The sequence below is a fragment of the Ailuropoda melanoleuca genome, chromosome 1 (genome assembly GCF_002007445.2).
Source record: "Ailuropoda melanoleuca isolate Jingjing chromosome 1, ASM200744v2, whole genome shotgun sequence".
Classification (NCBI taxonomy): Eukaryota; Metazoa; Chordata; class Mammalia; order Carnivora; family Ursidae; genus Ailuropoda; species Ailuropoda melanoleuca.
The window spans coordinates 179,763,887-179,776,592 of NC_048218.1; the positions used below are offsets into that span (position 1 = coordinate 179,763,887).

The 12,706-nt window shown below is 38.9% G+C and overlaps 1 protein-coding gene across 1 annotated transcript; it reads left to right on the top strand.

Annotated features, from left to right (window-relative positions):
• Nucleotides 1-4,079: 4,079 nt before the first annotated feature.
• Nucleotides 4,080-12,132, top strand: CAV2 (caveolin 2). Its single transcript, XM_002917418.4, has 3 exons — nt 4,080-4,267; nt 4,591-4,778; nt 9,887-12,132. Exons 1-3 carry the CDS (start codon nt 4,118-4,120, stop codon nt 10,035-10,037), a joined length of 489 nt encoding a protein of 162 aa, XP_002917464.1. The 5' UTR covers nt 4,080-4,117; the 3' UTR covers nt 10,038-12,132.
• Nucleotides 12,133-12,706: the final 574 nt, after the last annotated feature.

Here is a 12,706-nt window from a genome sequence, read left to right on the forward strand (position 1 = left end):
CTGTTTTGTGGGAGGCTGTCCTGCGTATTGAGGAAGGGATAATTGGAGGGTGGGGATGGAGAGGGGAGAAGATGAAAAGATACACTGATGAAGAAGGACTAGGGGACAGGGAGTTATGCAAGAAACAGTTTATGGGAAGACCACTATCCACAGAGAGAATAGGTCATACAGGACACTGGAAGTCTTTCCAAATTTCTCAGGCTTAGTCCTTGCTGATAGTAAGCAAGTCTGGGAAGAGGTGCTTAAGCAATTGCCTGGCTGTTCACTAACAGGTCCACGGACTTCTCTGATAAGGTCACCTAAAACTTGAAAAGCTATTCAGTTGCTGAAGAGTCTCAAAAATTACTAAACCTTACAACCCGAGGGAATCTAGAAGTCCCAAATTTCATTTTTCTAACTATGATTATTCAAACCATTCTGGCCCATATGAGGGTAGAGCAGGAGGTTACAAGGTAGACAGGGCCTGGCAGTTGCTTCTTGTTGGTCTCTAAATGAGGTATATGTATCCCTCGAATAATACCAGCATTGTATTGAAAATCTGTAACTAATCAATGATAAAAGGTTCTTCTGAAAACTTAAGAGAGCAAACAAGTATCCTTGAGTTTAATTTAAAAAAATCCCTGGAATTTCTGACAAATTAGTGTTACAATTCTGAGATTTATCTTAAGCATGGGTTTGTAAATGGACAGCTGGAGCTTAATTTTTCCCATTCACATGAAGAACTGTTTCAACAACGTCCTATCTAAGGGTTCTCAGCCTAGGAAAGGAGGGAAACGTGATGTTGGCCCCCAGGGGACATTTGGCAATGTGTGGAAATGTTTTTGGTTGCTGTAACTGGGGAGTGCTATTGGCAACTAGTGGGCAGAGGGCAGAGATGCTGCTAAACACCCAGCAATGCACAAGACAGCCCCTCACAACAAAGAGGGATCTGACCCAAAATGTCAATAGTGTTGAGGTTGAGAAAACCTAGTCTACTCCAAATGTTTTAAACATTATTTATTCATAATACCGTATGGTGAAATTAAGGAGTCTTTATTATTTTCATTAATAACCAACTTCACAATGGCAGTTTGAAAAACAAACCCTGCCTAAAGTTATATGTAAGTTATACGCGAGGAAAAAATGAAACCTTTGTGATTTATGGAAGGAAGGAAGGAAGGAAGGAAGGAAGGAAGGAAGGAAGGATGAGGGAAGGAGGGGAAGGGGAGGGGAGGGAATGGAAGAGGGAAAGGAAAGAAAGAGTGGAGGGAAAAAAATTTAGCTATTTTTATTCATAAACGCATTCACATACAATTTTCAATGAACCAGAAAAATCACCTTTCTTAGACAATACACTGAGAAAAGGAACAAAATAATTATAAACTATCCAACTCATAAAAACTAATCAATTATCAAGTTGTTATTCTTCAAATATATTAAAATGCCATCTGAAAATCTTGTCAGAAGTTTTAACAGCTAGAAAATGAATATAACAGTATATATTTTGTGAAATTTTTTAGTTCCCTTGGTTACAGAGCAATTGAAAAAAAAAAAACCTAAAGTAAGGAGTAATCCTGTGATTTGGGAGACACTAGAGTGTCTCAGCCATTTCGCTCCAACTCACTTCCTGTCTTCTCCCTTTCTTGGTAGATTTCCCTTCCAATTAGTAGGGACCATTTGCCTTGGTAATCACTGGTTTAAACTCCTTGAGAATAGTAGCTAACATTTCCTAAGCATCTACTAATAAGATAAGCAAAATCATTTTTATAGCTTCTCTCAAAAAATCTTTGGTATTACAATGATGAAAAGAAGAAGAAAGTCATCAAAATAAGAACCTCACACAGATCAACCCATGGGGGAGGTGCTCAATAAAAATGTGATAGCAGATGAGTGAATCCCTCTTTTTTAAGCTCTATGCTAAAGATGACAAACCTAGATGGGTTTCTTTTAGCTTAGGTTTTAGAGTCACATTTTCATAACCATTTTACGAATGAATCTATAATCTAAGTTGTCCCATTAAGACAATGTTAATTTCTTCTGCTTTTTGGCCTCCTGAAAAATGAGTCAATTACTTCTGATAACTATTGCAAATGTCTTACTAATCCCACTGGAAATGTAAACATGATCAGAGGACAAAGAAAGGAAAGAAGGTTAGCCAGATTTTGAGCCACTGCTTAAACTCACTCTAGCACTATGGGAATGACTTTCTTCTTCAGCAATATCTTAAAATCTGGGATTATTTTAAGGAAAATAAACTTTTACAAAATGTTAGCTAGCTGTAAACTCATTTCTTTTCCTTTTCCTGGTAATCATTATTATGAATTTTCTTAAGTATTAATTTCTTCTATTCACTTTGATAAACAGTTTTTGGGTAACAACTCTAGAAGAGCCCCAACTCTTAGAGTCAGTCTGCTTAGGTGAAAGGAGGAGGTAGAGAAGGATAGAAAAAGCAATAAGCAAAATCTCTAAGTCATCACTTTGGAATGAACTGAACGTGAATAAAATTGGGAAAGAAAAATAAGAAAAGAAGAGAATGGGCAAGCAGGACAACCTCTGAGACAGGAGGGGCACGATGACAGGCATGAGATTCAACCATGGGGTTACAACACTGCTATCCATTTAATTATTAGAAATATTGAGGTTTGGGCTCCAAAATATTCTTCCTATTCAGATCCTGCTCTCTGTGTATATTTTTATTGTTTCAAAAATAGTCTTTTTTTTTTTCTGAATAAGTAGTTCTTCAAATCCAGTTCACATACCAGGATTTAATACGTGCAGTAAGTTCCAAATACACTGTATTTCAGCAATACTTAAGTCCTACTATGTCTCAGGCCCTGAGCAAGCAGCAAGCACCCTCACAAGTCTAAGACCCTTTTGCTTTTGGCAAATTTTCACTAAGTACTTTCCCTCCCCAAACAAGTGTCTAAGGCCACCAGACTTTGAAGCCTTTATAAACACCCACACTCTTCCCTTCTGGAAGCTTTTGAGTGAGCGCTCAGCAGTCGGGTTCTTCCACTGCAGAGTGGCTTTATGGTAGGGGTCTGTTCACATGCTTCCTTCAGGTAGCTGTGTATGTAACTGCATGTTGGAGATACCTGACATCTTTCAACAGGGCTTGATTCAAAGGCAAATCAAGCGTTTTAATTTAGAAAGGAAAAAAAGAGAGAGACCTCCTCTCCGCTTTGAGAGTGCAAACTCCTAGGGGCACGGAGCTTACCAAAGCAATTCCATTTCCTCCCCTTGCCTCCAGCAGGCTCCCACCTCTGTGGACACTGGGATAGCTGAATAACTGATGTGCTTCCTGGATCCTCTAGCACTTGTGGGATTGCCTGGCAATCAGGTGTGTCCTGTGTATTAGAGATCATGTAAGAGTTTTACAGGAATTTAATTCTCAAGCCACAACTCTATGAAGCAGGAACAATTGCTCCCATTTTTTTTTTTTTTAAAAAGACTTTTATGTATTTATCTGAGAGAGACAGACAGAGATCCCGAGCAGGGGGCAGGGGCAGAGGGAGCAGGCTCTCTGCTGAGCAGAACCACGGGATCACGACCTGAGCCAGCCAGGCGCCCCCAGTTGCTCCCATTTTACGAGGAGGTAGCTGAGGTCCCGAGCACACACAGTAAACGGTAGCGCAGGGAGGCTAAGGCAAGCCCTGTGATTGAATACCCGCGCTCCTAACCACCTAGCTGCCTCCCTGCGGGAAGTCCATCATCCCTGGACTGCCCTTAAGAATCTCAGTTCCAAGCATTAAGCGATAAGACCCAGCGGGCTCTCCGGCTCCTCTGTGGCGGGAATACGGGTCCCGGTCCCCAGGGCACGCTTCACCCGCCTGTGCAGAGCCGGAATGTGCCTGTTGGGACGATTCCCGGCCGGGAGGCAGATGTGGACCCGGCCAAAAAGTGGCGGCGGGACTCTCCGGGCGGGAGCCACCTCTCCGGCTGCGTCCGGTTCCCGCCCCTCAGGCCGGGCAGCGAGGCGGGGCTCGGGTCAGGCCCCCACCGGGGCAGTAGCCGGCAGCGGGAAGCAGCCGCCGCCTGGGACTCACGGGGAGAGGCAAGGCGGGGCGGGGCCGGGCGCGACGGGAAGGGGAGGCCGCGCGGGCCGGGCTGCAGCCGCCGCCGCGCACCGATCGCTGCGATGGGCCTGGAGACCGAGAAGGCAGACGTCCAGCTCTTCATGGACGACGATGCCTACAGCCGCCACAGCGGCGTCGACTACGCGGACCTGGATAAATTCGCAGACTCGGGCTCCGACCGGGATCCCCACCGGCTCAACTCGCATCTCAAGGTAAAGAAGCCTGGGGCGGGCCGTAACCTTGCCTCCGCCACGGCTTGGGGACAGGGTGCCCCCTTTACCCCTTCCCGGACCCCAACCCCCAGCCTCGCCACTGGGTCAGCCCAGCCGGGCCCGGGACCCGGAATTCACATGCCGTGGGGCCGCCTATGTAATTAGGAATTCTTAGCCAAATTCCTGTGTGCCCAACCTCACCCTAAGAGAAGGGAGGGCACCCCAGCCTGCTCCTTCCTTCTCGCTTCTCCCACCGGAGCACTCCTGGTCCCGGGGCTTCAGGTTGAGTAACAGTTGGGGACCCCTATGTCTTGCCTTTTTAGGTGGGCTTTGAGGATGTGATTGCAGAGCCGGTGTCTACGCACTCCTTTGACAAAGTGTGGATTTGCAGCCATGCCCTCTTTGAAATCTGCAAATACGTGATCTACAAGTTCCTGACCTTGTTCCTGGCTATCCCCATGGCCTTCGCTGCAGGAATTCTCTTTGCCACCCTCAGCTGTCTGCACATCTGGTAAGAAGGGGCATACCGGGGTGGACGACTTTCTGAAAAGTAGGAATGTTCTTTGCCACCTGCCCCCTGCACTCCCCTCTCCCAACGCCTGTTTGCAAGAAAAACGTGCATCAGCTCGCTGCAGTAGCAAGAACTGGCCTTGAAGGGCAGTGTGCTTTCTTTAGAATCATAGGTTGGGCTAAGAGTTTAAACAAGTAATGTTCCTCTGTCCTCCGGAGTGATTTTCCTTCTGATGTTAATAAGGCCCAGCTGACTGTGGAGGTGGAGACCTGGAGGCCCTGCTTCCTGCCACAGGCTGTTCTCTTATAGAGCTGAGTTATGACTTGTGCCAGTGGTTCTGGGCAAGCCTCTTATTTCTTTCATCACCTTTTATTTAGTCACCACTTGTGCTTGGGCTAAAACAAAACTGAACTCTGAGAAGAATGCCAGTGACAGTATAATTGAACAAGGGTATTAGGCCTGGCTAAGCAGTGCTATGGAGGGGCTACTCCAATCCTGCCACTAGCAAATGGCAAGGATGAGGCCAGAGGAGATGCGGTGTGTGTGCAATTAAGGTGAGGGGCCCCCAACAGAAATGAATGAAAACTCAAGCTTCAGGATAATGCAATGAGAAGGCCTCCAAATTACTTTTTAACCTATGAGACAACATGGGGAGTGGCATCAACTTAAAGGGAAAATAAATATAGAAACCTACTGGGCATTAATAGGATGTTTTGAATAACTTTATTCACACTCAAAATGCATCATAAAACTTTGGAGAACATTTAAAGCATTAATAAATTTTTAAAGGAAAATGTTATTGTTTTAAAAGATATCCACTTTGTCCTGAGAGAAAGAACATTCTGATCATCCCCCAGTATTGCAACAGTTGCAAAGATTGTGCTTTAGGGCAGTCCTGGCAAAATGTATAATCCTAAATGCCTCCATGTCTTTCTTAGTCACTTTATATGGCATTGTCACACCCTAACACATGTTGTGTTCATTGTTAGAAGTTACAAAATTATTCTCAATTCCCCTTTACTTTGTAAATCAATTTCCTTTAGTTAGTTAGCTAGCTAGTTACCTCAACCAGATAAATTTATTGAGTGCTTAGTTTGTGCTAGGCACTGGGCCAAGGATGAGTAAGATGTAGGATCTGCCTTGAGTTTACTCAGCATATCAGGGCAGCTGGCTAGGATGTAGGTGTAGATGCTGAGGAAGCAGATGCTGAGGAAAACTGTTAAAACTGTTGAGGAAGAGGGAGGCACTGGGAAGGCTTCATGGAGAAAAAGGAGTCTAAAAAGTCTTTTAAAGGATAAATAAAAATTCTGGGTGCCTGGATGGCTCAGTTGGTTAAGTGGCCAACTCTTGATTTCAGTTCAGGTCATGATCTCAGGGTCAAGAGACTGAACCTTGCACCAGGCTTGGCGCTCAACGTGGAGTCTGCTGGAGGATTCTTTCTCTCCCTCTCCCTTTGTCCCTCCCCTTATTTGCAGGCTGTCTCTCTCTCTCTAAAATAAATAAATAAATCTTTTAAAAAAAGGAAAAAAAGCATAAATAAAAATTCACCAAATAAGTAAAGGACAAAGAACACCAATTTAATTTGATCACTAAAGATGGAAAACAACTAAAATATACTGAAAGTGCCAAAAGACTGCCAGAGGAATGCAAATCTTTGCCTTGATACATAAGCAAATGCACAAAGACCAGATGTATAGTTAGTGCATATTCTGACATTAGCACATGGATTTTTTAAAAGAGGCCTAAGCCAACACATAAAATTTTGGATTCCTAATTAACCAAAACCAGTCATCTAACCTCTTTCAAAAACGTGGAAAACTGAGTGACCACATAACATATTGTGAAATGTTGGCTATTAAGCTGTTTGGAAATATAGAGTGCCATAGTTACAATCAACAAAGCTGGGCTTTCCTAAAGCTCTCACTGAGGAATTGAAAACAAAATGGTTTTCATTTACTAAATGGTGGAAAGATATTACCAAATGATGCTTCTCTTCACCTGGCTGTCCTGAAAACAGAAGGTGTTTTTTTGTGTGTGCAGCACTTCTAATGGTGAATCATCAAACCATTTCTTTTTCAGACACACAAAATGTATTATTTAACCTCAGCTTGTTTTTCAAATTACATTCATGTGGGTCATTAATATTTAACAATCATCCATTCATCATCAGGCAACTGAGATTGCAAGTAGAGGAGTTACTTCAAACAAAAAAATGCTTAAAAGTTAGTTTATATCTTGATAAAATAGATTTATCATTAATGGATTACATTCCCATGACATGATAAGACCAGATCAAGGAGAGACCTTATGGGAAAAAAAAAAAAACAAAACCTATTTGAGTAAGCCTTTCTTCTGCATGGTTTCACTTCCCCTTCTTCCTTTTTTTTCTTTTGGTAGGGTGTAGGGGTTGTTATTACCAAGAGGCTGGGAACCAAAGCTATGAAAGTATGAAGTAATAGATATTCAAACCACATCACATCATCACAATGGCTCTGATTTTAGATTCTTAAACAAACAAATAACAACAACAACAAAAATAAAAAACCCAGAACTCAATCTGGTGATGTTGGATCCTAGGTCAGAAATACAGGTCATGAGGGACCAGTGGGTTGTTTTGATACAATACTGCATTCAGACTTAGATAACCACCTTTGGCAACAGCAGATTATTGGTCACAAGGCGATCACATCAAAGAAATGCGGCTGGAGCTCACTTACCTTGTGTTTGCTGGGATGCAATTCAAATAGATAGTCCAACTTATAGAAATATAGTAGTAGCAATTTCGCTTCTAGAAGAGATTTTTAATACAGCAAATTGCAATGACAATGCAATCTACATGACACTATAGTAATACAAAGCTAAGTAAAAGTCTCTGTCCCAAGGGCTTTGTCCAATGAAGGAATGTATAATCAAAGAAATTATAAGATTTCTTTAAGAAGTGTTTGGATCGGGTGCCTGGGTGGCTAAGTAGGTTAGCATCTGCCTTTGGCTCAGGTCATGATCCAGGAGTCCCTGAATTGAGTCTCACATCAGGCTCCCTGCTCAGCGGGGAATCTGCTTCTCCCTCCGCCCTTCACTCTCCATGTGCCCTCTCTCTCTCTTTCTCAGATAAATAAATAAAACCTTAAACAAAAAAAAAAAAAAAGGAGTGTTTGGATCATTAGATCCTCTGACCCACAGTGAGAGAACAACAACTTAAAATAAAATTAAAATGAGTTTACCCGTCCTATCACCTGAAGTCTCAAATGTAAGCCGCCATACTTTGCTGAACTGGAAAGTCCACTTTTGTCCTGTGCTTCATTCCTTTTAGGACATGGAGATCTAAGAAGTTATGGGATAGAAAATGTCTCAGCCTAAGGAAGAGTGGAAAGCATATTATATTCTCACTGAGGTAGAATTGGTTAGGAAGCTTTCTGATTTTTTTAATTTATTTTTTTTTAGGAGGCTTTCTGATTTAAACTTTAGTCTTACCATACGTCAATTTGAGATGGTTTCGTTTTCACCATATATTCTGACTTCAAATTGTTCTACTTATCATCATCATATACACATTATAATGACAGCATCGTATAGACATTTTAAGGGTGCATAGTAAGTTTTAATCCTTCTAGCCAATCTGTAAGAGCTCCTGTTCAACTGTCCTTTGTAGTTATATGCCCAAGGCCACACATCAATGAGAAACATAATGGGATAAGAAGTCAAAAGTTGTCATCATTCGGGTTTTTATTCAACTGTTTAGCTTTGAAACACCTAATAATTTTCTTTAAAAATTTAAGTCTTTAGTGCTTAGAACAAAATATGAGATAAAAATAAATGTGTATGCAATCCATATGAATAATTCAGTATTCTAAAAATATCTTAATCCATCAGTTGCCTGATCTTCCTTCACTGTTGGCTAAACACAATAGACCTTTATTTAAGTCACATTTTAATAGCAAACCAAGAAAATCAACCTTACTTCCTTGTGCCCATCCAGATAATAATAAAAATTCCATTGAGGCTACCAGCAATTCCTGAGAATTCAAAGATACTTTTGTGCTCAAATAGCACTACTAAAACAGAGAGCATTATTCAGAGGATTATAAAGAAAATCAGCTTGAGGAATATGAACAATTATACTTATCTTAAGAAAAGACATATGGAGGGGCGCCTGGGTGGCACAGCGGTTAAGCGTCTGCCTTCAGCTCAGGGCATGATCCCGGCGGTATGGGATCGAGCCCCACATCAGGCTCCTCTGCTATGAGCCTGCTTCTTCCTCTCACACTCCCCTGCTTGTGTTCCCTCTCTCGCTGGCTGTCTCTATCTCTGTCAAGTAAATAATAAAATCTTTAAAAAAAAAAAAAAAAAGAAAAAGAAAAGACATATGGAAAAAATAATTTCAGGATAGTCTAGGTTTTTTTGTTTTGTTTTGTATTGTTTTATCTAAGAGTTCTGACATAATTGCAGGGTTCTTTCAACTCTACCACACAGCTCTTTTCAGTGTATGTAATTATGAAAAAATCAGTAATATTAAGTATGACAATGCTAAAGTCACTTCACCCCAACCTTTAATAAAGGTCAAGAATATCTTCACTTTAATAAAGAGCTTCCACTCTGTAGGAAAGACAGAAGTATAGCCATCTACTTATGATACCTTTTGGTAAATTTGAGGATGAAGAAATCTTGTTTTAGTACTTTAGAAGGACAAAAAAGGAGTATCCAACCCAGCCCGGCCCAAGGGGTAGGGAAGTAGAATGAGGCAACAGGAAAGGCTACCAGCAAGTAGAACTTGAGGGAACCATGAAGAATTAAGCAGATTAACGTTTAGGGGCAGAGATCAGGTAGGTACATTTACTGTTTTATTTATTTTTTGTTTTACTGTTTCAGATAGCATGCCACCTACAGAAAGAATTCTGGTGTTATCATCTACATGCCTGTTTATTTTTTTAAGCAACATATCTCTGTGCATCTTATCATTATGTGGGTCACTGTTTGTTTATTTATTTGTTTCAAATGTTCAAATTTAAGTGAATTAGGCCTTTATTATATCTTTTCAGGCATGTGCAAGAGTCAGTGGCCTTATTCAGCAACACCAATAATCCTCACACAAATCTCTTCTTCCATTCCAGGATTATAATGCCTTTTGTAAAGACCTGCCTAATGGTCCTGCCTTCGGTGCAGACAATATGGAAGAGTATAACAGATGTTGTCATTGCCCCATTGTGTATAAGTGTAGGACGCAGCTTCTCTTCTGTCAGCTTGCAACTGAGTCATGACTGAAACTTGGACCCTAGGTCTGGAGATTTGGATACTGTAATACTTCTTTGTTGTTATAATGTAAAAGCACTACTGTTCTGTTCTAAGTGTTCCCAGCTGTTCTAATTAAGAAAATTTTTAAGATGGGCAACCACATTTAGAAATGTTTATTGGCAGATCTTTTCAAAAAATGCTTTTCTAATTAATAGCCAAGGATTTCATTATCTAACTTTAGAGCCAGAATTATACAGTAGGTTGGCAACACTTAATTTTAAAGGCAGATAATTTTTACTTTAGTACAAAAGTATACATTTTATAATAATGAATTTATAAAGACCGAGGGACATTTCTCAAACACTATAATAGGTTTGTGCAAAACTGCTTGTAAAAATATGGAATTTCTTATTATTTTTCTCTGAAAGTAATACTTTTAAAATTACCTATGCAGATAAAGTCATGGGAATACTTACAGAAAAAATATACAAAGATTCTAGAAATTATAGTAACAAAAGCATACAGTGGTGATAGGAGCTACCAAATATAATAGGACAAATAAATGTGAAAATAGATTCATGAACGTGTGTACCTTTAAATAAGATATTGTTAACCTACAGGTCTATTTAATAAGATGTTTCATTTTACTGTATATTTTGTACTTAATGTAAATGTTGCTCTAATCAGATTGCTTTTAAGTACATTTATTATATATTATCTTATTGAACTAATATATAGAATGAGTAAATATCTCTTTCATGGGGAACTTTATTGGTGAGATTGCACTGTCTTGATTATGTAAGCATATATATATTCTTTGGGAATAGAATTTAAAAAGCTATATACAAGGCTTTTCTTTCTAACTTTCCTAAGCAAAATCCTGAAATGTTTTATGACTGAACTTTTCCTGGTTGTAACCTTAAAAATAATCCAAATCTAATTGGTATTTCATCTGGGAGATGCTTTCTCTCTTGTAGTTAGAAATTAAACCTGTATTCTGCGTTCCTGTTAATGTCTCACTTTACCTTCAAGTCATACTGGTGCTATTTGATTACATTTTACATAAAGGCTATTTCTGACATTTAAGTACTATTTCAACTACAGTGATTCATGGAGAGAGACTTATAGGAAAGTTGTCAAGCAACATACATATGTAAAAGACTAACAGATATAGACTTTCAAGATGTTGTCTGATATGGGATTTATTACACAGTATAAAATTGTTCTTATCATTTTTGAATTGTAGAGTCCTATTTCAATGTTATGAATCACTGTTGTTATAAAAATCTCATTATTCCAAAATGATAGGCATGTATAAAAGATGTCTATGAAATAAGTGGCTACTATAATTTACACATCTTAAAGGAGTATAAATGCTCAAATTATTATCAGAACCTGAATTAACATTCCTTTGAATATCTTCATAGATGACAAGTCTTCATTCAATGAAGATTAATTTTACTTTTCCACATTGCCATACTGAAATATAAAGGATGATTTAACTGGAATAGTAGTGGGGGCCAAAGTAAACAAATGATTAAGTTATAAAACTCCTATCCTTTTGAGGATAGCTACAAAAGAGACTTCAAAACTGCCTCTAGGCCATTGTAGCATCCTTAGAAAAGATTCTCATGATCATTACCTTAAAACATTACCACTCATTTGACTACATACATTTTATTATGTTAGTTAAAATGATGAGTCTCGTGATTTTATAGTTATACTATAAACTATACAACTACATAGTTGTATTTAAAGTGTTTTTAAAAATACTTGGATATGTTGATTGGCCAAAAGTATCTGATTCATAAAATATGAATTTAAATAAATCATAAGCTTAAATAAATCATATCTTTTCAAATAGCTATCAATAAGTTTTAAAGCCAAAACATATAACAAACTCATTAACTTTTAACAAGTGAGACATATGATTTCCTTATTTCTGAATAGCATTGATTATTCATCAAAATGAATTTTTATTGAGATTTGCCATTAACTATTTTATTTCAAAGACTGAAATTTTGTACCAAGTGGATCTGGTTTCATGTGCAAATATGTTGGCTCTTTTATTAGGGGGTGGGGCAAATAGATGATGAGTATCTGTAATAAACTTTCTAAAAACCCATAAAATGTGTTCATTGTTTTTATTACATTAGATATGAAACTGATCAATAAAGAACCTTTTTAAACCTTGTTAAAAACCCATAATAGAAAAAAATACATGAGTTACTGCTTATTCAGGAATGTATTTGTGAAAAATTATGGGATTGGTAATTTACTTATTTGTTTTCCCAGCACATAAACAGGTTCCCTATAAATTTTTCTATCATTTTATGAATAGTATACACAATGAATTGTTCACAAACCCAACATACTTCATCTTCCTCATGAAATGAAAATCTCTTGCTAATCCTAAATAAACTGATATTTCTGTTTTCAATTTTTTAAATAAGAAAGTAAAACAATATAAATCACATGTACTTGGATACTGGTACCATGAAGCCAGACTAGAGTCCAAAATTATTCTTGGAAAGTGAGTATGTGAAGAGTAGTTGCTGATACTGGCATGGATTTTCTCGTCCGTTAATCTGGAAAAATGACGAGCCTCTAATAATAAAGCAGGTGTTTGGCTTTCTAAAATGCTTTTTTTAGTTTTGAAAAAATTAAATATCTCCTCTTTTCAATAGTCATCCACATCC

What these genes read in the sequence shown, in the direction of transcription:
- CAV2 (XM_002917418.4), top strand. Translation starts at nt 4,118, where the DNA reads ATGGGCCTGGAGACCGAGAAGGCAGACGTCCAGCTCTTCATGGACGAC. An exon ending in GGCTCAACTCGCATCTCAAG is followed by an intron (nt 4,268 to 4,590) that starts GTAAAGAAGCCT and finishes TTGCCTTTTTAG; the next exon opens with GTGGGCTTTGAGGATGTGAT. An exon ending in CTCAGCTGTCTGCACATCTG is followed by an intron (nt 4,779 to 9,886) that starts GTAAGAAGGGGC and finishes CTTCCATTCCAG; the next exon opens with GATTATAATGCCTTTTGTAA.